At 38.7% G+C, this 26,586-nt stretch overlaps 2 protein-coding genes across 3 annotated transcripts; one reads left to right on the top strand and one right to left on the bottom strand.

Annotated features, from left to right (window-relative positions):
* Positions 1–2,500: 2,500 nt before the first annotated feature.
* On the bottom strand, positions 2,501–20,861 carry LOC102226371 (tripartite motif-containing protein 46-like). Of its 2 annotated transcripts, none has more exons than XM_014474606.2 (12): positions 20,434–20,861; positions 17,107–17,368; positions 16,841–17,030; positions 15,544–15,742; positions 14,591–14,737; positions 13,448–13,543; positions 12,818–13,071; positions 11,362–11,483; positions 10,899–11,237; positions 7,758–7,987; positions 6,977–7,044; positions 2,501–4,785 (listed from the first exon to the last, which is right to left on the bottom strand). In XM_014474606.2, the coding sequence occupies exons 1-12, from the start codon at positions 20,524–20,526 to the stop codon at positions 4,341–4,343; spliced, it is 2,445 nt and encodes an 814-aa protein (XP_014330092.2). In that variant the 5' UTR covers positions 20,527–20,861; the 3' UTR covers positions 2,501–4,340. The 2 variants fall into 2 exon arrangements, with proteins under 2 accessions (XP_014330092.2, XP_023201039.1); XM_023345271.1 differs by lacking the exon at positions 20,434–20,861 and adding an exon at positions 19,799–19,848.
* Positions 20,862–24,079: 3,218 nt separating this feature from the next.
* On the top strand, positions 24,080–25,994 carry LOC102225599 (protein S100-A1-like). The gene is made up of 3 exons (XM_005796451.3): positions 24,080–24,188; positions 25,491–25,653; positions 25,742–25,994. Exons 2-3 carry the CDS (start codon positions 25,513–25,515, stop codon positions 25,901–25,903), a joined length of 303 nt encoding a protein of 100 aa, XP_005796508.1. The 5' UTR covers positions 24,080–24,188; positions 25,491–25,512; the 3' UTR covers positions 25,904–25,994.
* Positions 25,995–26,586: the final 592 nt, after the last annotated feature.

Consider the following 26,586-nt stretch of genomic DNA (forward strand, 5'->3'; position numbering starts at 1 on the left):
TGTCTGGCTCTCTGCTTCCTTAAAATATTCCCTAATTTGGTTCTCCGTAAGGTGTTGGAGAACTCACTCTAACAAGCTGGTTTCAAACCCATGCCAGCGGGGATTTCATATTTATAACTCCATTTAGTGTTACTGCCATTTTTGTGGAAAAAAGACAAGAGTTCTCCGGATATAAAGTGTTGCATAACAGAATAAAGATCATGATTTAGATGAGGTTCATAGATTTACTGTGAGAATAAGCTACAGGATATCAGAGAGACTTTGTCCCCACAGCGCATGGGTCAGTGGTTTAGGACTTGTCTCAAATACTGAGAAAATATTGAGGGATAACTGATCTGAACATATAGAGTAGACTAATGGCTTTCATATTTTCCATTACTGATGTGCCTAATGTACCATCGCCTGCCTTTGTAGCCAAGGCTCAGGTACTGCAGCCATGCATGCTGTTGTGATTGAACTGTTCACACTGAAATGGACAGATGACTGGACAATGAAATAAAGCACATGCTCTTGTTCTATTGCATTTATTAAAATTGAAATATTTACAAAGAGGGATCTTTGCCCATTCAAAGTTCTACAGATTGTTCTTCATCTTATGCTCTCTTCTTTTTTACCAAACCCTGTGAGTTTTCAACCATATTTATTGAGTGCTGTTATGGCCATGGGAGAATGTTGATTTTTTTTTTTTTGCCTGGTGAAGCATTTATGTTTTGTTTTGATTGCATAAATTTGATTATTATCTTCTTAAAAGACACAATGTTGATCCATTTTTACATTTCTGGAAGTTTCCACCAAGATTTATTCAAAATTCCTGGTATTTGACAGATTTCAGGATGACATAGATTGTACAAAGATTCTTTCGAAGAAAAACAAACCCACAGCAGCACAGAGTCCCCAATGTACTTAGCAGTGGGTATTGAAGCCTTTTGTTTCACAGCAGATCCTCCATGGAGCATTTGTTAACATGCAGCTAAAATCTCAGTAGCATTTATCAAACTCCATGTTTACATTTGTACTAGGCAGAATGGATATTTTCCTGGCATATCTTAGAGCATCACATGGATACACATTGACTTGCTGATCCGAATGTGCCACATTTAGTTGCTGTTCTCTAACAGTATTCTTTTGCAGACTTTTTAACCTTCTCATCACTGTGTGAAAACACGATAAACCTCGTATCCTTGTCCTGCCTCGGTTGCCACAGTTGGAGTTGTTTTAAGCCTTCATACTGTTGATCTGACTGTTGTTAAACTGGGCAAGTTTGAACGAGCAGCGTTTTCAAGTAGCCATTCCTTATTCTGACGTTTGACATACACCTCAATTACTGGAATGGCAGGTTCTGTTATTTTTCTCATTTTTAAGACCTTACGGTTTGTTTTTGATATCCAAAAGACAAGAAATAAGCTGTGTTTTTTGGCACAGTGCTTTAAAGTTGTATGAGGATGATTGTTTTTTGAGGACGGGGAGGTTCTATCTAATCTGGGAATCGCAATAAGTGAAGCTCAAAATGCAAAGCTCAAAGTTCTTCGACTCCAGGCTGTAAGAAGGTGAAAAATAAGCAAACAATTATATTGGACAGATTTCCAACCGTAAAGCATTTGTGCCGCAATTATTTCTTCACCTATCCTTCTGGATGCACTAGGTCAAGATATCGAAGTCAGAAAGGTCTAGGTTTTTTCTATGAGATGATATTAGATTAAAAAAATCACCTTCCAATACAGATGTTATTCTCTATGTAACTTAGTATATTAATGTATCTCCATCTTAAGGTAGTTAATGTTGAATCTCTTCCCTTTAAACCATCAGAGATGATTATGTACCCCTAAAATATTAAACCAAGACACACAAAAACTGAATGACCCTATTTGTACCTCACAGATTACTGAATGCTTCAAATAAAAAGCCAAAAACGTTCAAATGTCACCACAGTCACACTAAAGGGTGCCTTGCATTCAGAGCTACAACTCCCTTTAATAATACTTCTGTTTAATGTCAGTGATTTTCTGTTTTTGCAAATAAAATCAAAAATCTTTTTCCCAGGTCTGATTGCTGACAGTGCCTCAAATTGAAACGCCATGAGACTCAGCTGAGTTTGCTAGGTATTTTTGTAGAACTCATGAAGCACAACTGGATCCTAAATCCTGTTTCCCAGTGCAGTGTTTTGCACCTTTGTGTAGTTTATGCATTCATTTTATTTCAATTCATTTATTCAGGCTTTTGTTTCAGTTTTCTGGTTTCCATTGAAGGAGAAAATCTGGACCAAGATCTATTGGATTTGAATAATGCTTGTCAAAACATTTGTTTGCCAAATTTCCTCATTTCCAGTTATCAATCTTTCCAAATATGAATCATTTTTACCATCCATTTAGGTTCAGATGCAGAAGGATTTCTCGCTGGTGTTTTGCTGCCCCCCAGTGGTGACACTCTTACACATCCTCACGTTAAAGAAGCTGGAGATCATTCAAATAAAAAACACCCACAAATAAGAGGAATCAGAAAGTGTAATTTAAACAATTTCACTTTATTCCGTGTTTATTTCCCTTGTTATGCTTTAACAAACACTCTCTCAGAAGGTGAAGTTTACTCTGAATTAATCTGCTACTCTTTTCATCATAAGTGTTGCTCATTCTTTTACAATCAAGCAAAAAAAAAAAAAAAAGCATATACTGTCAGCCCGCTATTGTAGGGAAACCAGACTCTCCTACACACACGCTCTAACATCAGACTTGTGTTTGAAATACGAAACGCCAATGCACAAACAAAACTGTGAGAACTAGTGATTAGCTGTATACCGGAGGTATAATTGGAGCCTCTAAATGGCATAGTGCCTCATTGTTACTCTGTACCTCTAATTTAGCACATTTACATCCCATAAAGCAATAACTTTGGCTGAGGTCAAATGGCTAACAGGAGCTGTGGTGAAAAACATATTTACTTATAGAAGCAATAAAATCTTTTAGACTTTTTTCTGTAATGCACTTACACTGCACCGCTCACATTTATTGTTATCTCTGACAAATTATGTGTGAAAAGCCTTAAAATAGATCAGTTTTAAGCATAATCTTACACTGAACATCTCAGAAGAGTCCAACCTTTAATTTGAGTACATTAATCCAACAGAAAGCAAGAATCATAGTCTAGTTTTTACTAGACTCACATTAGTTAATTAGTTTGTTGAATATGCTTGACTTGATTTGTTTTTGTGCCTTGATTCAGATGCTGTTAAAATGGTGGAGAACTTGTAAAGCTGTGGGATTATTTCTTCTCCAAAGGCTGAAGAAACGTTGTTAGAAGGCATATCATCATTAACTAATTAAAATGTCAGTAAATTTTAAATAAACAAACATGGTGACAACTATGAGAAACATTACAAATTGGTCATCACTGAGGCTTTAATCTGAATTGTGATCCAAAGCATGTCACCAAATCAACACAGAAATTATTTAAATCTTACAAAAATCATTTAGAATCTGTGAGATGAGCCGAATAGATTAAATTATAAAGGAGGGTCCAAAACTTTGGAAGATTTAACAAGATTGTGCAAAGAGGAACGGTCAAAGATCCCTTTTTTACCCAGATTTTGGATAATTTCCTTCATTTAGTGCAGAATAAAATGCACTGTTGCCCCACACAAAGCACATACAATAGCACCTATGCAGTCAGCAGGGGGCGCCAATTGCCCATTGACTGAACATGCAAATAGACAATAGAAAACTTTACGGTGCAACTGACAGCGCATCCTCTAAACCTCTTTTTAATGCCACCCATTTACCAAAAGGTTGCTGTACAAAGTATGATTACCAATTATTGGTAATCATTTTGTTAAGGATAATTACACTCAAATTAAAGATTGGATTTTTCTCTGAATTTCTGCTTAAGAGCTGGAAATATTTGAAGGCATTTCATTCATCCTTTCCAGAGGTGGCAATAAGTCAGGAGGGTACTGTATATGAAAAAAGGCAGACATTAAAGACAATCATAACAAAAGCCTATACATTATAGAGAAAACTGTGTTAAGCTTTTTATTCTTCTTTTTTTTTACATAAGCTTTATAGCTGTAAATGCAACATAGCCTGGCTACAAGTGCAAGCACTAAATGTGTATAATTACATACTGAGTGCTGGATTTACCAGACACCACTTAAGCAATAACTGTTGCAAAACTGCATGTAACAAAATGTAAGAAACATAATTACATTGCATATTTGTTGCTATAGAAACATCTTGTTTTTCTTAAATAAAATGGAATACAAAACAAAGAAATCGCTGAGATGTCTACCTTTTTGCTGTAGCTGAGTTAATACTTGCCAAATACATTCCAGATTACCGGCGGATCAGGGATCAGTTGTTGTTGTTGTTTAAATTGGTGACGCGGGGTTGGATGGTCACCCTCCTGACCGGAGTCTGGTCTGCATTGCGATTGGCCACCAGCTCCTGCAGCTGCAGGGCGCCTCCGCCGATGAAGCAGAAAGCAGGGCAGACAGGGCCGGAGCAGTCGACGTGACCCTCCCACAGGGGCCGCAGGGAGTGGGCGTCGTAGAAGGTGACACGCCCTTTCTCAAAGTCAAGGCACACGCCGAGTCGAGGAGGCAGTGGGTAGGTGAGGCCCGAGGGGACGTTGTTGTTGGTGAGTGGGTCTCGATTGCTGCCCCCGTGGTTGTTGTGGTGGTGGTAACTGTGCTGAGGCAGGTATATCTTACCCATGCCCATGGTGAGGAAGCAGAAGGGCGGCGCAGAGTCCAGGGCATCCTCTGCTCCACTGTCATGGCCGCTGTCTGGGTCGTAGCTTAATAAAAACAAACGCAGTGATGAATATTTCTGTATCTGCAACCAAACCTGCAGTGAAATGGAAAACTAGCTGCCCCTGAACTGACCCACCAAATGTTGATCAACTGGAACATTAATCAGCACATTCGCTTGTTTATTTTGATGATGGCATTTGACAACATTTTGTGTTTATTGCTTGTTCCAGTTACTGTATTATGTTTTTATGGTGTAGAGCACTTTGAACTGCCTTGTTGCTGGAATGTGCAATACAGGTTAACATGACCTTAAATTCAACTAAACTGGTATTGCGACCCTTGGCAGCACCAACCTCCATCAAGCCTTTGTGATCACTGGCACGGGGTGTTTGGCATTGACATGGAGGAATTTTGTCTCACTCGTCTTTGCTGAAACTGCAGGTTTTGAGCAATTAATTGGATTGTTTTAATTTGAGTATTTTTAAATTCATGCCAAAGTATCTGATAGTTTTAAGTCCAGACCAAATGTTTTTTTTTATTGTTAATTTATTTAATGAGTCATGCAGAAAGGTAACCTGCTGGTTTGATTTGCATTATGATCCTGATGTATAGCCCAAGTGCATTTGATATTAAGGTGTTGGAAAAATTAGTTTGTTAAAAGAACAACCAAGACAGAAATCACAAGAGTCAGTCTCTTTTAGATCTTTGTCTACTTCCATTGGGAGAAAATGCAACGAGTTTCACAGTTTGTCTGTCAAAACATTCTCTGACAAACAGGACATGGTCTTGTTTAAATAGTCTATGCCTTGTGCAAATAAGTAAAATGGGTGTTTTTGGAGCTTTGCCATCTCACAGACAGTCCTCACACCATAAATAGGAAACTAACTTATGAATTTCACCTCTATTATCAACTGTGATGCTGCCAGACTTACTGGAAACATGAGGTTAAATGAGCAAAATGGGATCTGAACAACAAATGAGTCAATGATAAATCAAAAAGGGTTTTGTAGGTTTTTAGTTGGACTGAGGGCAAAAGTGGCTCTTTGGATTGTAAAGGTTAGCAGCTCCTGCCTTAAGTTGGCATGTATACTATAAGAAATCCACTAGGAGTCACACATGAGCAGCAGCTACTCAGGTTGAAACAACCATCTGTCCATCGTCTCCATCAGGTATCATACTCAAGGCCTGGGGGCCAAATATGGCCCGCCATTGCTTTGAAAGTGGCCCTCTAGACTTATGCCAGTCCATCGCAGGACAAGATGGAGACACACTGGACAAACAACCATGCATTCACACCTTAACCCGAACACTAACCCAACCCTGAGAAACATTTAGGGTAATGAATTCATCTTTAAGGATTGTTTTTGGACTGTGAGAGGAGCTGAAACATACCAAACTAAACCTGAAAGTTACGTTTAAAATTGAGCTCATTATTCACCCTGTCATTCTTTTGGGTTGAAATATTTGTGTTGAACTTTTCATCCATTCATTTTCCTCAGCTTATCTGACAGGTCACAAAGGAATGGATGGGAAACCCAGACATTCCTCTCCACAGAAACACTCCCAAATGTATCTATCTCCCAGACCAGAATAAATATATTGTCTCTGGTCTGACCCTGGGGGTTCCTCCCAGTTTGATGTGACCAGAAAATCTCCAGAGTGGAAAGGTTTTTACTATTTTCAGCTGGCTGGTCTCAAAGTGGGGAAGCAGTGGATTCTCTGACTTACCACCAGATAACAATAGTATTAGTAGTAGTTGTATTTCCTTAAAATCAAGTTTTTTATATTACAACCATAAACATAGCTGCAAATTAATTGTGTTTAAATCAATAAAATGCCAACAAATTGTCCTCCACTTTCTATTCTATTGGTCTATTGGTTAAAATGGACCAAATAGGGCATAAATGTAACATTTATTTTAAAAAAGGAAAGAAATATGTAGTTTCCAATTTTATTTGCAAAACAAGCTTTTTTTATTCAGTCAACCTAAGATGATATTTTCTTGAACCAACTCTTATATAGTGTCTCTTCAGGGTTTGCACATCTGCAGATTGATATTTCTATATTTTCTCTGCAAAATGGCTCAAGCTCAGACTGGTCAATGTTCTCAGCCTCTGCGTTCCATCTGAGTTTCTTCCCATTAACCCTGACCAGCTTTACTGTCCCTCAAAATCCACAGCATGATGCTGCCACCGCTAAGTTTCATAGTCTGGATTGTGTGTTTGCTGAACTCACCGAGGACTGGCCATGTCCTGTGGGAGGTGAAACCACTCCTGCAGTTTGGACTCCAACCCGACTCCAACCTGCTCAGCAAAATCAAGAGGCAGCAAATGAGAAGTGACCAATCAGGAGGCCTCTTGTATTCAACGAGAAGTTGAAACTGGATTTTTCAGAAACAATCCAGAATCTAAAAGTAAATTAACACAAAAATCTATTGATTAAACTAAAATCTCTGAACTCCCTTGGAAATAGTTTTTCTTTTATAGTAGAAAACGGGTTTGGTTTTTTGTTTTTTTTATTCACTCAAATCAAGTAAGATAGGAAGGACAAATTCATGAATAAATAACTGGATGGACAGTTCATCCATCCATATAATACTGAAAAAATATTTTAAAGCTGTGACAATTAGATGGATTGATTTATAAGATCTAATGTCTGGAAATACCTTTTTACATGACCCCAAAAATATATCAAATTCTGGAGTTACCCTTAGCTCAATATTTTTAGTTTTAACTGAACAAAATCTGCCTTTAACGTCTTTTTGAGAGCTTCACTTCAACAAAACACAAAGAAAATACTTAAAATAATATAAAATGCTACAATATTACTACAATAGTTTGTTGCAGTTTAATTTAAAAGACCCTGAATGAAACCCTGCAAGAGAGAACTGACTGCAGTTCAATCTAACATGTGGTTCAATGGTAATTGCTGTTTAGGCTATGATGTAAATAAAAGGCATTAACAGTTGTTTAAGTTTATACGATTTCTCGATGTGGTGCAACTAGAATGAACATGCCTTTACAAGGTAGGATCCAGGCTCCACTGAGCATGCCCAGTAGTGTCTTCCTTGTGTAATGGCAACATCCCCCACCAGGAGGTCCGATGTGAGGTGGCAAGAGGTGAGGGCGTGGTCGGCGGCCTGCAGCAGGGAGAGACCGGGGACGCTTCGAGCCCCACGCTGCTCTTTGCTGACCACCAGTCGGTCAGCATGGAGACCCCAACGAGAGTCAAGGTAGAAATTAAGCACTGATAGAGAGGAGAAGGCAGAGAGAGGAGGAAGATATAGAGAGATCAGACTGAGAGTTATAAGAGAAGGCAAGGAGAAACATCAGATTTAGGAGCAGAGAGTGACAGAAGAAGTTCGGGAGATAACAGAAGGAAATTTGTGCCGATTTACTGCCAGAAAGCATCAAGAAGAAAAGAGCAGACATGCACCTCCTCCCATCAGCACTGCAAGAGAAAAACACATTGATCTTTACACCGATGACTCAGGGAGCCAAATAAACAGCAGTTATCACCACACAGCTCTTACAGAAGGAAGCCTGGTTGTTGGAAGGATAGCAGGAAGGGAAAACAGCCAACGGGGGGAACTGGGAATTCACCAGGCACACAAATCGACCCTTACGAAGCCCCGGATCTGAATCCGATCCATTTTGTTAAGCTCCATGTCTTAACAAAGTGCAAAACTCATCAGCGCTCGGACAGATCTTGGTTTGGGAGCTAAAATGGGATGGTCTTGTAACAGAGGATGACACAGGGGTGCAGAGAGGAGGGACAGGGATGGATGCACTTCTTACGTTCTGTGGGAGGCATGTAGGCTGGGCAGCGTGGAAGTAGCACAGCTCAAGATGACAAGTACAAAGCTGTGAAATGGAAATAAGTGAGGGAATAAAGAGCAAGACAGTGAGGATGTGTCGGTAGTGAGAAAACTGTTGCAGAAAAAAGGTGGATATGGAAAACGAAAAGACTCATTCAGTTTTTTTGTATTTCAAATTTTACTACTTTTAGGACTGTGCCGATTTAGATGGGCAGTGTTATGTAAAATCAACTCTTTTGAGCTTTACGTCATGTCATAATATTATTCCCTCGTCAAAAATGTACTTAGAGTGTTGTCTTGATTCTTTCATGAACGTTTAACCTTCATGGCAACCATTCAAATGTGCAAAAGACCTGGGTGGACCCAGCGCCACCTCAGAGGCGCTGCTCCTCCTTGGAGCTGCAGTTTTCAAGCTTTGGTTCTTTCGCTTCACAGAGCAGCGACTCCCCCACTGAGCTCCTTCAGACTAGCCAGCAGCAATTAGCACACAGTTAGTGGAACCACACATCTGTTAAGCTCAATATACGAGCTACTTCTCAGTGCAATGCTGGTAAAAACGTTGGTTTTACCAGCTCTTTCTGAAACTCCGTCTCAGAGTTTCAGAAAGACGGAGTTTCAGAAAAAGCTAAATTTTTTTCAAGAGACAGAGGCCTGATTTCAAGATGTTAAATTACAAAGTAAATTTTCTTTTAAGTCATATTTTGTATATATGGGATTTTTATAAGATGTGAATGTAACTCAGTTACTTGATTGTGCTATAAAATGCCACCATGTAAATGGAAAACACACAACATGTCATATCTCTGATTATTTGGATTCTTTGCTTTTGTTGTTTTCCTTGTATTGATGTCTTATTTTGATTTATTTCTCCTCATTGCAGTTTATTCCCTCGGTTAGTTCAGATATTCAAGTTTTGGATTAGTTTTCTCGTTCTGGTTTATTCCTTCTGTTAGTTTAGATTGTTATTTTAGGTGTTGGGTTTATTTTATTAGTATTTCTGTTTAGGCTTCCCTCGTGTGTTGTCTTTGTTTCAGTCAGGCTGCCAGTCAGTCCCCTTGATGAGTTATTGACCTCATCAAGCTTCATTCCTCTCTTCCCAGCTGCAGTAAGTTTCTTTAATTTGTTGCTTTGTCATCTTCACTCCCTGCTCTGCATATCTACCTCGTGGACTCATTACTCTTCCCTATTTCCTTCTGTTACTCTCCATGTTCCTAGTTACATATTTTTGTAAATTTCTTTTAGTCGAACATGGATCACATAACAATTCCCCTCTCCTACCTGCATTTTGGTCCTGTTCCAAACATACCAACTCTGACACAACAAAGTCAATGTTTTGGAGTAACCATGCCTCGATCTACAGATTTAGATCAGAGCAGAAACGTTTGTGCCAGTTCAGTTGTATCACTTCTGTCAGGAAGAATGAGCCAAGATTATTCCAGAAAACTCTTGCGAGAGGATTGAGGAAGGAAACCCAAAACATCTGACTGAACTTATTTAGCAAGTAACAAGGAAATGAGTGGATATTCTGGGTTATCTTTGATTATTTTCACGTTTGACAAATAGTAACAACTTTGACAATCATAATTAAGTTTAATGCCAAACAGTATGAAATGGCTGTCTTTTTATACAGCCTTTGTAAATATCTGCTTTTAATTGGTGATTACTTGTACATTTAAAATCAGGATTGTGTCACAGAGCTTTTAATAAAGTTTATGTGCAGAGGAATCAAGGATAAAGCAAACCAGTACTAGTTGTGGCAGGCAGTACATGCCTCTGTGTGGACACAGAAACTTTAAAGGTGCGCCCTTCACTGGGTGTAACTCTGTTTGTAGAGCTTAATATATCCTTCGTACTACTTGTTCACTGCATTTCATTTTGTTTCTGTTTCTTACAAAGTATTTTTGGTCAAGTTTCTAGTGCAAATATCTTAGTACACTTGAAGTAAGATAAAAACCTACTTACAAGTAACTTCAACATGATATAGGAGTTTGTTTTAAGTCAATAATTCCTTAATATTTATAAAATCAAGTACTAGACGTAAGTAACATAATCTATCAGTGGAAAAGGAAAAATGTATTTTTCCACTGGCATATTATTTCACCTGTAGCTAGTATTTTTCATCAGTTTTTTGTAGTTAATAACTTCAAGCAAGTTTTTATATCTTGCTGAAAAGTTATTTCAAATGTACTAAGGTATTTGCACTAGCAGTTAGACCAATAACACTTGGTAGGATTTTGTGTTTTTGCACTTACATTAATTTCATAAATTGTTTCACCCATTTTTCACGAACGTCTCTACAGAAATAGCCAATAAGAGGCGCTAACATGCGCGCTCCCCCACCTGGTGCAGGTGGGGTGTGCAGGTACACCTCCTCGCTGTACTCCCCATAACCCGCCTTGTTGCAGCCCCTCACGCGCAGGACGTACACGCTGTCCATCTCCAGCCGGTCGATCACGGCACTGGTTCCGCTCACTTCGTCCAGCCGCTGCCAGCCCCATCTGGCGGCAGCGAGGCCTCCTCTGATCCCACCCCTTGAAGCTCCTCCGGGCACCACGCCTCGGCGGCGATACTCCACGGAAAAATGCCAGGCGGGCGCCGACTCCTGAGGCAGCCGCCAGCACAGGAAGAGCTGGTCATACGCCAGAGAGCGCTGGGTGTCGATAACAGGAGCCAGAGGAGCTGAAACAAGAGCGTGTTCAGTGTTTACCTTTGTTCGTATTCCCCCAATTTCTCTTTATTTTGGTCTCTTTTATTTTCATATCCATGTATATGGATGCTACCACATCACCATCCTCTTCCTCACCTTGGATGAAGTTAAGCTCTGTCAGGAGTTTGAGCTCTTTGGAAACATCCAGCTGGAAGTGTCTGAAGGACGGATCAGCAGCCAAAGTGAAATGCTGGAGATTCTCAATTGCTTTGCTCAACCTGGTTCAGTTCAAAAGCAAAAGAAAAAATAAACAATGTAAGAGGAGGGAAAGTGTTTACAGAATGCTTTCAACAGGAAGGATTAAATGGGCTAAATAAAAGACAAGACCACTGCTATTCTACGTTTTTATTACTCCTAACAAATCTGTTGAACAGAGCCAAAAACACTTCATCAGTTCTGTGAACATGTCAAACTCATTCTTTTCTGCAGAAGACAAACTACCCAAACATTGTCTTGTGGGTCAAGTATTGTCATTAAACCACTGAGCAATGTTTATAAGAAGATATGACTCAACCTTAGATTAAATAAATATTATGCATCATTTAGATTTAGAGATTAATGCAGCTTTTTAGATTGTTTTTCTTAGCAGTAAACGTCTGTGGCTTGTTTAAAGAGGAATCACATCACTAACGGCCGCAGTGAGATTTGATCAATCATGTAACTCCAATGATTGAAGCAAACACATATATAATTAATCTAAAAGCTAAATTAATTTTTTTTAAAGAAATCCACACAATATATAGTTTTTCCAAATACACCAAACAGCAAAAATCTACCTTTCAAAAAATTACCACATCATTTTTCGTGTTGTGGAAATAATATAAAATTTGTTTTATTATGTAAACTTTTTTCTTAGTTTGTTTCTCAGGAATCTAATGCATTTTGTTTTACTAAATCAAATTCACAAAAATTACAATAAACAATGCTATTGAAAAATAGAGTTTGCTTTTGTAGCCTGAACCAAAATCAGATTAAAATTCTCCCAACATTAAGGTAAAATGTCTTTGTTTTAGTCTCATCTGCCCAAAAGGCCTTGTTCCAAATGTCTTTTGGTTCATTCAGATGTACTTCTGGTCAGATAAGTCTTTTCATCCCTCCAAAATAAGCCAAACACAACTTTAGTTTTTCCACACCTGTTCTGACTCAAACTGAAACATTTAACATGCTGGCAGAGATCTGTGGAGTCCGACATGGATCTGTTAGGTTTTTGTTAATTTTCTGGCGTTGCATGGTTTGATCTTAAGCCGAACCTGCTGTGATTTATTCATGAGAACCTGGACAGCTGTCTTGATTAATTAATCATTTTTATCTCAATCCAGATAATTTAGAGATGGTCTTTTATCTCTTTTCAGATTGATAATAAGCAATATGTGCTTCTTTAAGCCTATTGCCAATGTCTTCTTTGCTTAATGTTTTGAGTAGAATGGTTTTTTTCTTTTGATGTATTTGGATCGGAGACAAAAAGATCAATTTGAAGCATCTTAATGTATATATTAACTCATATTTGTGTTGTCAACTCAAAGAGTGACACCAGAGCTGAACAAAAGAGAACCTGTTGTGTGTTTGGCGAGCGGCCTGCACGAAGCAGGGCTGGTCTGTCTCTCTCAGCAGCTCCTGGGTGAAAGCCATGAGCCCCGCATGTTCCATCAAGCCGCGTCTCTCCGCCACCTGAGCAGACAACGCCTCGCCGCGTTTCTGCCGCGCCGCCTCCAGGGCCTGGGTGAGCGAGGAGTGACGCTCGGCGAGAGCGGCCGTCAGGTCCCTGATGCTCTGGGCCAGCTGCTCTCTGGCCGACACGCTGTTCACCTGGTTGCACAAACCAGAGAGGAGTTCACAGAGCTAAAGTGGCTCCATAAGTTCAAACATAATCAGGTTCAAAGTTAAAAAGATTGGATGCAATGCAGGAAATGCAATACCCCTGCTAGGAAATACAAACATGTGATCATTGGTGTTTAAAAGCAAAGTAACAGATTCGAAACTTGAAAAATATATGAAAATTGATTAAAAGCGCAAAAGTAGCCAAAGGTGTGTCTGAGACATTTGACACTTTTTTCAGACAATTTTATAACTGATGTCAAACTATCGATAGCCTTCAAAAGTAGACTATTATTTCTCAAGAAGAGAGAAACACACAGCCGCTTTAGGATGATTTGGGGATTTGACTGCTAAGTGTTTTCATCACCTCAGTCTGAGTGATGGCGCTCTCCAGCTGGGTGATCTGAGCCAGGACTGTGTCCTGGCTGGACAGGATGAAGTTCATCTCTTTAGTTATCTTCTCCTGTAAACATAAACAATAAATAACACACACACACAAGGTTACAGTTAAATACAAATGTTTTCATGGAACATTTTCAGATTTATCGTGGATAAACTTTGCCAGACTTATTTTCATTCCCAGTCATTTTTAGAGTGTAAAATACATATGTTCGCTGTGAAATTCATGGTAGATTTATGTGCTGTTGGGAGGGTTTGGATCTGATATCAACAAAAACTAGAAACTGAAGGGAAGAACACAAGAACATAAGAAATGACGTGGGGGAGCGGACAAAAGACAGGAAAGACAGGAAGAATACAAAGAAACAAATTCAGAATGACTAAAGAAAGGACAACCCAAAAAAAGGAACAAAGGATACAAGGAAAGAAGAATGGAAGGAATCAAAGAACAGAGGACACAAGAAATTAAAGCAGACAAAAAAACAGAGCTTTGAAAGATGAGCGGACACAAAAGAGGGACGGACAAACACGAAAAAGGAAGAATTCAACATTTACACAACAGAAGAGGGAATGATGTCTGAAATTAAATATTTTTTCTTTAATCTTATGTTTTATTTTAAACAATATATTGTAAACACCCATCAGACCTGTAAAACACCAAAATCAAATTTTATAATTCTCAGAGTTGCAGAGGAATAATTCATAATTCAATTCTAAAATCTAAATACAATCTCCAGCTTAACTACAGTAAGTGACATAAAATTCGTTTTTAAATTGTATTTCTTACTCCATCTCATTCATAGGAAGTGTTTCACTAATGTACAACATTGAATAATACATAATTAAAGTGCAACGCAATTTAAAAAGATAATCTTAGATTTTGTTTCCAATAATAATCATTTGTGATCTTTTAAAGTAGTTGTAATCAATGACTGAGATGTCACTTTGCAGGTCTGCAAAAATAAATACAATTTGGACTTGGCTATTTCGTACTGATTTTTTTTTGTTTTTATCCAGTACTTTCCATTTTACAAAATTAGGAGAAAGTTCGGCTCATCAGAAGTAAAACAAAGAAAAGGTGCAGTCAAAGCTGTGAATATTTGTACAAAACCTTAAGAGCTTGGTAAGCTTGTGCCACCGGGAGGATTTTGTGTCCAGTGTGGATCCGCCGCAGTTTGCAGAGCGGGCAGAGCAGCCGCTGGCAGGACCTGCAGTAAAACTGCAGCTTCTCCTGGTCGTGCTCCGTGCAGGTCAGAACCTGAGCAAAAGAACACAAACAGACCTGAACTAATACATGTTTAAAATACCATATCATCAAAAATGACATGCAATGTCAAGTATTATGCCTTTCGTTCTTGTTTTACTTAATATTTTTAAATATTCTGCTTGTGACTGATAAGTGATTCCGTCTGCAATTCACAAGTGAAGGCATTTAAAGGAAAATTGGCAGATTTTTAACAGAAATTTGCATGTATTACATAAAAATAGGGACTGTGTGTTATATACCTTAATAAATTATAAAGGATCAAAGGCCTTTGTGCATGCAACCTGCATACAGTCTAAATATGATATATAGTGCTTTGCAAATTTTGTATACATCTTGAAGTTTTGTGAAGTTGTAAAAACAAAGTTCAGTGTTCTGCTAGGAATTGCATGTGATGCATCAACATAAAGTATTGCAGAAATATTTATTTTTACAAATACAAATTTAAAAAGTGTTGCATGCAACACCAGTAAACACACTAGGCATGTTGAGTAGGAGTTCAAAGTAGGTTTCGGTTTTAAAACTGAATTACAAGCTCTGAACATCTAATAGCACACTATTCAATCCCTTACCTGAAAACTAAAATGTCTGACATTTTAGTCCTACTGATAAAGGCTAAAGAGAGCAGTAATCTTAATAATACTAACTATGGAGCAATCATATCACTGTACATCACCCCAAAGCACATCATCCCCACAGTGAAACACAGTGAAGGTAGTATCATGCTGTGGGAAGTAAAGCAAAGCTGATGGAGAGTAGAGATGAACTCTCTAAATGAATGAAAGTCAGGAGTGTCTAACCTTTGGTCTAAAATTGAGTGTCGGCTGGATGTGTTCGTGTTGTGCTCGGGGCGTTCCCCATGGGTGATAGAGCTTGAAACACTCGTTGCAGAAATTTGACCGGCAGTCAGCACAGCCCTTGGTGGCCTCCAGAGTTTGAGGAGGCTTACAGAACTGGCACATCACAGCAACACTCCCCAGGCTCACTGTGTGTCTGTACCTGGTGTAAGAGTACAAAATAAGCAATTCAGAAATTATTTATTGAAGGTGATTTATTATGCTTTCTGGAACAGGGTAGGATATATCTATGAGCTTTATAAAACATGTTTATTACATTTTTTTACACAAAATTATTCTTAGATCATGAGATTTAAATCTGGTTAGTTCCTCCTTTCAGAATTAGATATTTTGGGGCCTGTTATCCAACTAAGCCCTTCAGCCCCCCAAAACTCAACATTTATACCTGCAGTTGAAAATGGCTGAAAACAGATGTGCAATTTTACAACCGTACATCTTTGAAAAGCAGAAGTTGAGGTTCCTGCACAAGTAACAACAATGTACCAAATGGTTTCTGGGTGGTAAAGCACCAACAAAGCCCTTGTCTTTTCCACCAGCAATGTTCAGCTGTAAAAACCAGCTGACCAAATGTGTTCTAGCTCCGCTCGGGTTGCTAGGTGACGGGCCGAACTCTGCTGAGGTTGCTAGGTAACTGGCAGCACTAGCTGGAGGTTTTTGAAATGACTAATTTTCCAGACACCAAAACTTATTGCTAAAAAATGACTGGGTGTTTTTTAAGTGCCAGGGCTGTTTTCAAAAGCAGTAAAGGCACAAATCAAAGTACAAAACGTGTTAAATGTGAATTTTACATCACAAGTCCCCTTTAGAGGGTGATGTTAGCCTCTCTTTATTGTGTAGCTGAACCCCCAGGTCAACTGAGACAAATGTCATTTTTATTTAAAAAAAAAAAATTAAATCAGACTGTTAATTGGCTGTAAAACATTAAGTGTTGGAACAAAGAATGTCACAAGCAGCAACAAATACGGGGAAAAGTGAACTGTAAGCTGCTAGACTGTGGAAAAACAGTCATTAAATGTAGCCACTGTACAGTATGTTGTAGTGCACAATGTGCAAGATTTTTTCACAGTTCAGCTGCAGCTGAATAATGAGATCTGGACATGATCCCACACCTCCTTGGTTTTATTAGCACACAGCATCACTCCTTGATCATATTTTTAGTCAAATTTTCACAGCCTTCAAATGATTATTTTCTTCTAGTTTTGGACTTTTCCTGACTCTGTAGGGCCCTTGTGATAATTACCTCTCCACAATGCGCTCCAATGTGAGGTTGCGGAGACAGTCAGTCAGGCCCTTCTCGCTCAGCTCAACATCCCGGCCGCAGGGGACGCAGGGGAACATCATCACCAGAGGAGGGCCCTCCTTACGCCGTCTCCCTGGATACGTCCCGTGTCCGGGAGAGCGAGGCATGGATGGTGAAGGCGGATGGGGGCCTCAAGCCAAGCCAGAAGACCAGTTAAATTTTAGCTGAAACAGGAAATGAAAACAAGTAGAGTACACTCTTTGTACCTGATCGCAGCACTCGGTCAATGGGCCGCTGCTCGTGTTTGGGAGTGGGCCGGCGTGCTTGACGAGGAGAGCGAGTGTTGGGCGTGGAGGCCGGAGAGTTGGGCTCCGGGGGGAGCTCTGGGGGTGGGTAGCCATTGGCCACCAGGACCTCTGAGGCACACATCAAGCAGACGCTGTGCTGGCATGGCAGAACCACGGGCTGCTTGACGATCTCCTTACACACAGGACAATGCAACTCGTGCTCCAGACTCTTCATGTTGGACTGCAGGGAGAAAGGTTACGAGACATTTAGTAATCCAAAAATGAAATGAGAAACGTGGAAATGAAAAATATTGGGAACAGGCTTTAGCTGAAAATGTTTTCACTAAGATGTAACCAGTAATTACTGAGGTTAGGGAATAAAACTGTACCAGACAGCTGCCACTGGGCACTAATCATGTTAATTATAGATAAAGATCAAATATTAAATATTCAGCCTCTGCATTTCTTATATAACAGTATCCTGCATGAACAAGAGCCGCTTGACCAAATTCACAATATGCTTTATAGTTCTATTAAATTAACCTTATTTTTATTATACTTTGCATGTAAATGTGGTGCATTAATTATACCAGCAGAACTAAGATGTGAGACTAAAATGCAAACAAGTATGAACTGCAGCTGCATGCTGAAGAGTGGGAACGCAGGTCAGCTGAAGCACATGAATTTGACAAAAAATGCAGTAAATGTGTTAACAGCTTGAAAACCCGAACCCTTGTTCTACGCTTCACTTCTTATGGAGAGTTTGGACTCTCAACTATTGGGAAACAATTTCATTCTGGAACTGTGGACTCTCTTGAGGTTTTAAATTTTTAAATTGCTAACGTTTAGCCATGACCCATGTAAAGCGCCAGCTCGATGCTATGAAGCTTACCGGAAATTGCCTGCACTGTAAACAACCATCCTCCACTGTGTTGAGAGAAGAGCCGATCTGATCAATGTTAATTCACTATTTGGAAGCGTGACCAACTCACACTCATGTCAGCGGTTCATTCACTTCTATGCTGCCATTGCTACAACTGAAGGCAGACTACAATTCTGAAACAGCGCAGAAAGTCAACAGCATCGTTCACAACTTCTCCTTCTGTTCGTTGAAATTCTACCGAAGAAATCCAAGTCAATGGGAGAAATCCCAGACAGATTAGTGAAGAGAAATTAGAAGCGAGTGGATTAGCGTATGACTGCTACTGCTCATCCTTCACTACTATCTCCATCATCTCTACCTCTTCTGTCTCTACTTCCATCATTCTTTAAGTCTTTCATCCGTAATCTCTCATCACTATCTCCTTCATCTTAATTCCGCATCAATCCCTCCTCCCTACCTGCCTTCGTCATAACTTACCCTCCTCGCTGTCACATTTTTTGGGGGTGACTGTCACAGAAATTACAGAAATTATAGCCACACAAACACAAATCCTGCTCTTGAAAAACATACCATTTGTAATACACTTCATAAGGACACTAGTCACATAAAAAAGCATGATTTGTATCACTAAGATTCACACAGTAACTGTATTTTCAGATTTATTGGTATTTATTGATGCTTTTATTGAAAAAAGTGAGGGGAAAAAAATAGCAAAACTACAGTTTTGGGGTTTTTTTTAACATAATTAATAGAAATTTATCTTGACAACTATAAATAAAAATTCTTATCATGATAAGAAATTTATCACGATAAATGATAAACATTACGATACTGACCTTTCATCTCCTACCTCCCTTCGTCCCTATTGGCATCATCCCAATCTCCGTCTTCATCATCCCAATTTTCCCTATCCTGTATTCTTGTCTCATTCATCCCTCATCCCCTCCTACCTCACTCTTCATCGTTGCATCCATTAGGGCTTTTAGCAATCCCCTGGGTATCATCTCTGGGTCTTTATCTGTCTGAGGCAGAACCCCCTGTCTGAGTCACTCCATCTGAAACCCAGATGGAGTGACTTCTCTTCATCGTTGTGCTCCAACCTTATGAACAGGCTGTGTTTGCAGGACACTGTCACATCTTACTACGTCTCTCTCCGACATGCTTCAGTAGATGCCCTTGACACACACCCTCAACCTGAAAGCAAAACTGTTGCAGGTCCGCTGCAACCATCTCACTCACCATGAATTAACTTCAAGCAGAGGACGAGACTGTCTGAATGTGCTGCACAGGGGAATTTGGTAATTTTGTCACTGCTGTATGATGTGATGGAGGAAAGAAAGCAGGGCAGCTCATCTCGGCACACAAAAGTGGCCACAGGAGGCCATGCAGAATATGGCAGGACAACAAGAACCGGTAGCATGCAGACTGATGAAACCTGCATCTTTCTAGACATAAAATAATAGAGCTGCAGATGTACTGACTAAGACTGAATTAGCCTTTGCACCTGCAAATAAATCTAAGCTAGCACAATTTAAAGCACACTGTTGGAATCAGTAAAGAATGTGGAATCACCAACTTTATCCTTCAATCCACCTTTTTTTATTTTTTTTGCCATTCTCCAATGTCAGCTCCGGCCTGTCTGTCACCTCCTCCAGCTTTCACATTTCAGACCGTGTTTGCTCCTGCAGACTACAGAAACCACTGCGAACTGGGACCTCTCTGCCTCCTTCTTAAGACGGTCAGTGCGCATTGCTGCTGGTGAGGGCGTTAAAGCAGGCGCATCCTTACCTTCACCTGGAATCTGGGCGCCATGATGGCAGGACTATACGTGCTTATAGTCCCTGTATCTCCCCGCATGAGGAGAGCGATGTCGCTCTTGGAGAGGAGGGGAGGGGTTTGAGGCGTTACATCGCCAGAGAGGAGGTGTGAAAAAAGGCACGGTGCACACACGAGTGCAGGTCTGCCTGCTCTATTTCTACTCTCAGATCTCTCGCTCTGGCCGTCGCTGCTGAACCTGACCGCTTCTAGGGTTGGGGGGGAAAAAATCCCTCCATTGCACACCGTTCGCGTTTTTGCCCCTCAGCAGCAAGCAGGAGTCCTGCATCCCGTCTCCATGGAAACAAACATCCAAGGAACCCAACGAAAAAAAAAAAAGAAAGAAAAAGAAACGCGTGGTCTCAGTCACCATTTTACGTTTAAAAATGTGCACATTTTGAAAATACTTTACGATCTGATCCACATCAATCACACAACCCAATTATCGCTGGACAGAACCAAAATGTATTGATCCGTGGTTTCATATTAATCTGCGCGCAAATGCTATCCCTTTAAAGCAATTTTCGCCGTGCAATCAGCATTAAAAAAAGTACTGATTTTCTATGTACATCTCGAGACAAATCCAAATAAAACCTTAAGATACTCACGCTGATCCGAGCCAAGGCTTCCATCGCTGATGAGGCTGTTTTCACATCCATCTCTGCCACATGAAGAAAATAGCTGCCCCCTGCTTTCATCATCTGGATACAACTCGACACGTATCCAGACCGCAGATCTTATAGTGCATGTTAAAAACACGATTACAAATAATTAGAATTGTTTATCCGGATAAAAGAAGCAGCTAATCATCAATCCCGAAAAGCCAATCTTGCGTGTTAGTTTTCTCTCTCTCTCTCTCTCTCTCTCTCAAATGATGCGCACGGATAAAAATAAGCATGTTGGCATAACGTCACATCATGATGCGTTTAGATAAAAAAAAAAAAAAGAAGAAATATTTACTGCCAATGTAATATATCCACGCTGAGTATTAGCAGATGCCTGTAGCTTTATTCCTCACCCAGACATCCCGCCCCTCATCCCAACCCCTCCCGCACCGGATGCCGTCAAACGATGTGGCACACAGCGGGGAGAGAGCTGGACAACACTGGGAGAGAGAGGAAATGCTCTGGGGTCTTACGTGTGTTGTTTACATTCAGGCCGATTAGTTAATAATAATAATAATAATAATAATAATAATAATAATAATAATAATAATAATAATAATAATAATAATAATAATAATTTTACTTTTTACTGAGTCAGAAGTTAGACCAAGATTTTTTGGGGACCTAATCCTATTTTCATTTGGGGCCCCTCATGTCAACGTGCCAACATGCATCATTATTCCTGAACTGCTCTACTAGAATGTGTGTAGCATACCTGCTACAATGAGCTTAATTTGTCATTAGCTTACATCATACCTGCGATATTATGGTTATTGATTTGAACCTGAGAGGGGTAACAAACAGAATAATTAGGATTTTGACATGTAGAAAGGTATTTAAATGTCCCGGAATATTTATTCTATTAGAAAGTAACATCAGCAGACAAACATTGAGCGTACAGTACACAAGTTAGGAAGTTTAATTATATTTCCCCAACAGTGGAAACACTGTATGTACAGCTCTGTAAAAACTTAAGAGCCCACTGCACTGAACAACATTAAAAACCTCCTGATTATTCCACCAACCATTGATTTCTGAACTCTTCCTGAGTTAAAACATTAGTATTGTTGTTTCTAAATTAATATGAACTTGTTTTCTTTGCTTTATTTGATGTCTGAAAGCTCTGCATCTTTTTGTTATTTTGACCATTTCTCATTTTCTGCAAATAAGTATTGGAATTTACTTGGAAATTCAGAGACATGTGGTCAGTAGTTAATAGAATAAAAGAACAATGTTCATTTTATTCAAACATAAACCTATAAAGTGTAAAATCAGAGAAACTGATCATTTTAAGTTTAATTTCTTCCAGAGCTGTAGATGTGAATATATATATATATATATATATATATATATACATATATATATCAGGATCAATTTTGATGCCCTTCAACAAGTCATGAAAGAAGCAAAGAAGATAAAATAAGACTGAGCAGCTCAAAAACCACAAATAACTTTAAATTTTTGGTTTGACATTAAATAAATTAAACCTTTTGCTGCCAAATCTTTTTGCAGATCAGTCATTCATTTGTTTTTTATTTTTGGAGGTGTAGAAAAACTGTAAATGTGACTAAAACCAGTTTGGTGGAGATTTATTAAACATGTTTTGTGCACAAACTCGCTAAAATTAGTAATTTACATCGCATTCAGATGAGTGGAAATGTGCACTAGATTAGGAGTAGATTAACTATATCTTTAATTATATCATCCTTTTGTAAAATTTCTGGATGCTCTACCCTCTGACTTCACTGGATGAAGAACAATATTTTTTTTTAATGAATTTTATTTTTAGATTTATAGTGAATCTCCTGATGTTTCTGTATTCCCCGTTCACAAGTCTCTCTCTTCCAACATTTCTGCATTCAACTGAAGGGACAAACAAGTAACTTTATTATCTTTTAGAGGGAAAAGTTGTCATTAAACCAGACCACTTCCTGCGAGGCTCTCCTAGAGGTGACAAAATAAATTAAAAAAAATGTAAATGTACTTTCCAAAACATTAAAAATATTATGCCCATAGCAAAAGAATTTGACTTTGCAGATTTCATTTTTGAGTTTGTCAAAAGTGTTACCATACAAACTGGAGGAAATTAGCCTTACAAAATTCATCCAGAGGAAGTGCATACAATAAGTTTAACACTATAAATTTTTTCTCTTCATAACAATTTTATTTGTAACAAAAACTTATGATTAAAATATCAAATATCAACCAAAAAATTCTAAATTATGCTCATTAAGATCCAATAGACTGAGCTTTGTAAAGAATGTAAATTCTCAAAGTAAAAAATAAAATAAAATAAAATAAAATCCTAATTGTGATCTAATTTTATGCAATGTTATATTTTCAACACGAGGTGGCGCTAAACTCAAACTTCTTTTTCTCTCAAAAGCATTGCAGACATGGCTTCTGCATGGTTATGGTTCAGTCACGCACGTTGACAAGATAGTTGAGGAAATTATATGTTTTATTCCTGAATGTCTTTTCTTTCTATTCATCCGCAGCTTCATTTTGCTGTCAGTTTGATTCAGTTTATTCATGAAGAACCAACTGAGAAAAACTGTCAAGTGGTAGTTTTTGAACAAATGAAAACCACCACTGGTCAACTCAAACTGTTTCCTGAGCATAACAGTGATCTTCACAGTCTTCAATCCACCAGAATATATTTGGGATGTTTTGACAGCAATCTAGAATATACCAATAAAGGAACTTTCAGGTTTTTACTGTACAAAGTATAAGAATTTTTTTTTTTTTCAAATCAGAAGAAAAAATACGGCAAAGTTAGAGAATTTACATTAGCTACACAAGAAGAGGAAACATATGCAAACCTTTGGGCAGATAAAGTTCACTTATAGGTGATTTAAATTGTCTAGATTTTGCAGAAATTGCAGAATGTTACTTTATATACATATACTTATATATATATATATATATATATATATATATATATATATATATATATATATATATATATATATATATATATATATATATATACTTATACTTCTTATACTCTAAAGTCAGCAACAAGATAAGAAAAGACTCAACTACCTTTTCTTGGAGCCCAGAAAGACCAATAATGTTTCGGTCTTTAATCAGTTGAATTTGTAAGCTAAACATTCGATTCCTTCATCATAAACTTCAAACTGCTTTACTCACGTTTGTTTGTTTGTATGTTTATTTCTCCTTTTTAATTTAGGTGTCAATCCTAAATAAATTAAAATCCTGAAAACTAAAGAGCTGACCGATACTGATCAAGCTGTATTTGTAGAGCACAGTCAGGTGAGGCCAGAAACAGAAGGATAAAGATTTAATCACTAGACAGATACACAATGACATGGTCAAAACGATCAAAACAAGTAAGAAATGATGAAATAAGTAATTGCTGATAATAAAACATTGAGCTAGAGTAGACATAAGGAAATTGTTTAGGAATCAATTCCAGGATGAGTGAAGGAGTAAGTATCAGTCAGAGGAACCCAGACTTACTGACTGTTCTGTGATTAAAGGATCCTTGGGCTACTCCTACACTACAAACCTTATGGTTCCCGCCCCCTTGCAGTCTGTTATGGTTACAGTGGACAGAAGAGCCTGACTCACAGAGCCGGGGCGGTGTCTGCGTATAAAAACCTCTGCTGCTTTTCTCTCAGTCTCCTGCACATTTTCTGCCCTCTCCTCTGCAGAGACTCCTCACGTTTTCCACGGTAAGAGCTAAGCTAACCTACTAACAGGCTGCTGCTCTCTCACAGGCGAGGCCCCTGCAGTGATTGTTAGAGGACTAATAATGTTGAATCGTTAATATATGTATGTGTTTCAGAGAAAAATCTAAAATAATACAACTTATAGAAATGCTCCATAGCTTTTAACAACTTTTTGACACAACTTTTAGAACTTTAGGCTTATATGCGGTAAAATAAACCCATATTGTTTGTTTTTTGTTGCCTGTTAAAGCGCACTGGAAGGTAAAATAGGGGTGTGGTTGTGGCTGTGGGTTCTGCCCTCTCTTCTTACTTGAATCCTACCACTGTGGGCCTCTTCATGTCTCATCTAGTTCAACTTTTCCACTCAGCCTCCCACATCAATGACACAGTCTCAGTTTTTCCTTCTACTTCTCCATTTTTCTCAAGCTGTTGCTACAACAAAGCATAATCAGGAGGATTGGGTTTAAAGTTTTTTTCTGTCAATATGAGGCAACGACTCCTGTCTTGCTGACTAACAACTTAATAACACACCCTGCATAATAACTGCTTGTGAACTTTACTCATTTGTTTAAAGGGTGGTGAGAGAAAGCAAAGAGGTAGTTACCTATTATTAATGTGGGTTAAGCATTTTGATAAAGATTTAAAAAGATGTAATTACTTTCTGGATGTTCTGTCAATGTTAACAAATTAATATGAAAAGTTTAACACGCTGACTTTACATAATCCATTAACTATTGCGATCCAAAAGCCTCTCTCCACTAGAGGGTCACTAAATTCAAAGCTCTGCATTATGAGGTCTTGTAATGCAAGATGCAGTACAAGACCAGAATTGCAAAAGCAAAAAAGATGATCAAAGAGAGTCATCGTCAAATTTTGCTTTAAAAAACACACACATATGTTTGGATAAAACTAAGGTATCATGTAGCCGAATTATTGTAACAATGAATTGTCCTTCCACCGAAGCACAGCCAGTTTAACATTTCAAAATAACATTTGAGACAAAATGACTTCTTTTAAACTTTCTAGAATATGAAAACCTGGAAAACTGTAATGAGACAATAAAACATTTTCTTAAATATTTATTGAAAACATGCGATTTTTTTTACAGTGATTAGCTTACAAAGTTAATCACACTGCAGCACTTTGACTTCAATTGATGAAATGTTTTAATCGATCGAAAGCGATACTTTTCATTCTCTATCGAATTAAAAACACAGCTCTGATCTATAAGGAGTTCGTTCTGCACCTCCTTGAAGTTTCATTTGGATATGACTGTTTTTCCTCTGTGCTGTCTCCAACTTTCAGTCCGCACACATTCCCAGCAGCCATGCCTTCTGACCTGGAGACAGCCATGGAGCTGCTTATCGTGGTGTTCCACCGTTACGCCTCTGCGGACGGCCGAGCAGGGACTCTCAGCCGGCGGGAGCTCAGGCAGCTGATGGAGAACGAGCTGGCTAACTTCCTTAAGGTGCGAGAAAGAGCTTAAAAGCAACTCTAGCGCTTCTGATGAAGTGCAAGATTTTTCACTTTTGATGTCTTTTTGTCCGTCCATGCAGTCTCAGAAGGACCCTGGTGCCATCGATAAGATAATGAAGGACCTGGACGCCAATGGTGACGGCCAGGTGGATTTTGAGGAGTTTGTTGCTCTGGTGGTTGGACTGTCTGTTGCCTGTGAGCAGTGCTATAAGATGCACAAAGGACTGAAGTCGGCAAAATAGACAGAAAGCAAAGTTAAGATTAATACATCAAGAATATTTTTTGTAAACATTGTTTTGTCAAATAAACTCATTGGATGATTTTAAACTTCCAGACGTTGCTTGTTACAAATTTGTGTAATGTAATTATCACTTGAAAACTGTTTTCCGTTTGTTTTTACACCAATTTTTAAAGCACACATCAAAATGCTCACTTTTATGCAATCCTGGAGGGCAACTCTTTCATTTTACCTCTTTTTAGACTGAAGGGTCAGACTGACTGGTTTTAGTTGCTGGTTCTTGTCTAGGTCTCTTGGATGTCTTGGTGGTTCTCCAATTTTAAGTTCAAACTGAGTAATATTACTAGAGGAAGTTACTAAGTGAGAAAATATCTACATCCAAGGTGAATAGAGAGAAGTTATACTTATTGCATGGTTCTCCCCAAAAATAAACACATTTAGAGTAAAGTGTGATGAGAACTTACATTTTTGTGACCAAATCCTACTAAAATTGATCAGACATCATCCTAACTTCTTGATGGCTTCTAAGGTTTATTTCTCACCGACTCGCTGGTCTGAGCTCGCCGGTCACCCAAGCTTTGGGGGATGGAGACGTCAAGAGGGTTTGATCACCCAATCAGACACAGACCAGCAGTAACTAGAGAAATGTATAACATTAGAAGGCTAATAAAATAAATAAATCCTCAT

The sequence above is a fragment of the Xiphophorus maculatus genome, chromosome 13, assembly GCF_002775205.1.
Source record: "Xiphophorus maculatus strain JP 163 A chromosome 13, X_maculatus-5.0-male, whole genome shotgun sequence".
NCBI lineage: Eukaryota > Metazoa > Chordata > Actinopteri > Cyprinodontiformes > Poeciliidae > Xiphophorus > Xiphophorus maculatus.

What these genes read in the sequence shown, in the direction of transcription:
- LOC102225599 (XM_005796451.3), top strand. Translation starts at nt 25,513, where the DNA reads ATGCCTTCTGACCTGGAGACAGCCATGGAGCTGCTTATCGTGGTGTTC. An exon ending in AGCTGGCTAACTTCCTTAAG is followed by an intron (nt 25,654 to 25,741) that starts GTGCGAGAAAGA and finishes CCGTCCATGCAG; the next exon opens with TCTCAGAAGGACCCTGGTGC.
- LOC102226371 (XM_014474606.2), bottom strand. Translation starts at nt 20,526, where the DNA reads ATGATGAAAGCAGGGGGCAGCTATTTTCTTCATGTGGCAGAGATGGAT. An exon ending in CTGGATCCTACCTTGTAAAG is followed by an intron (nt 7,045 to 7,757) that starts GCATGTTCATTC and finishes TTTGCTGAGCAG; the next exon opens with GTTGGAGTCGGGTTGGAGTC. An exon ending in CAGGACATGGCCAGTCCTCG is followed by an intron (nt 4,786 to 6,976) that starts GTGAGTTCAGCA and finishes GTTTTTATTAAG; the next exon opens with CTACGACCCAGACAGCGGCC.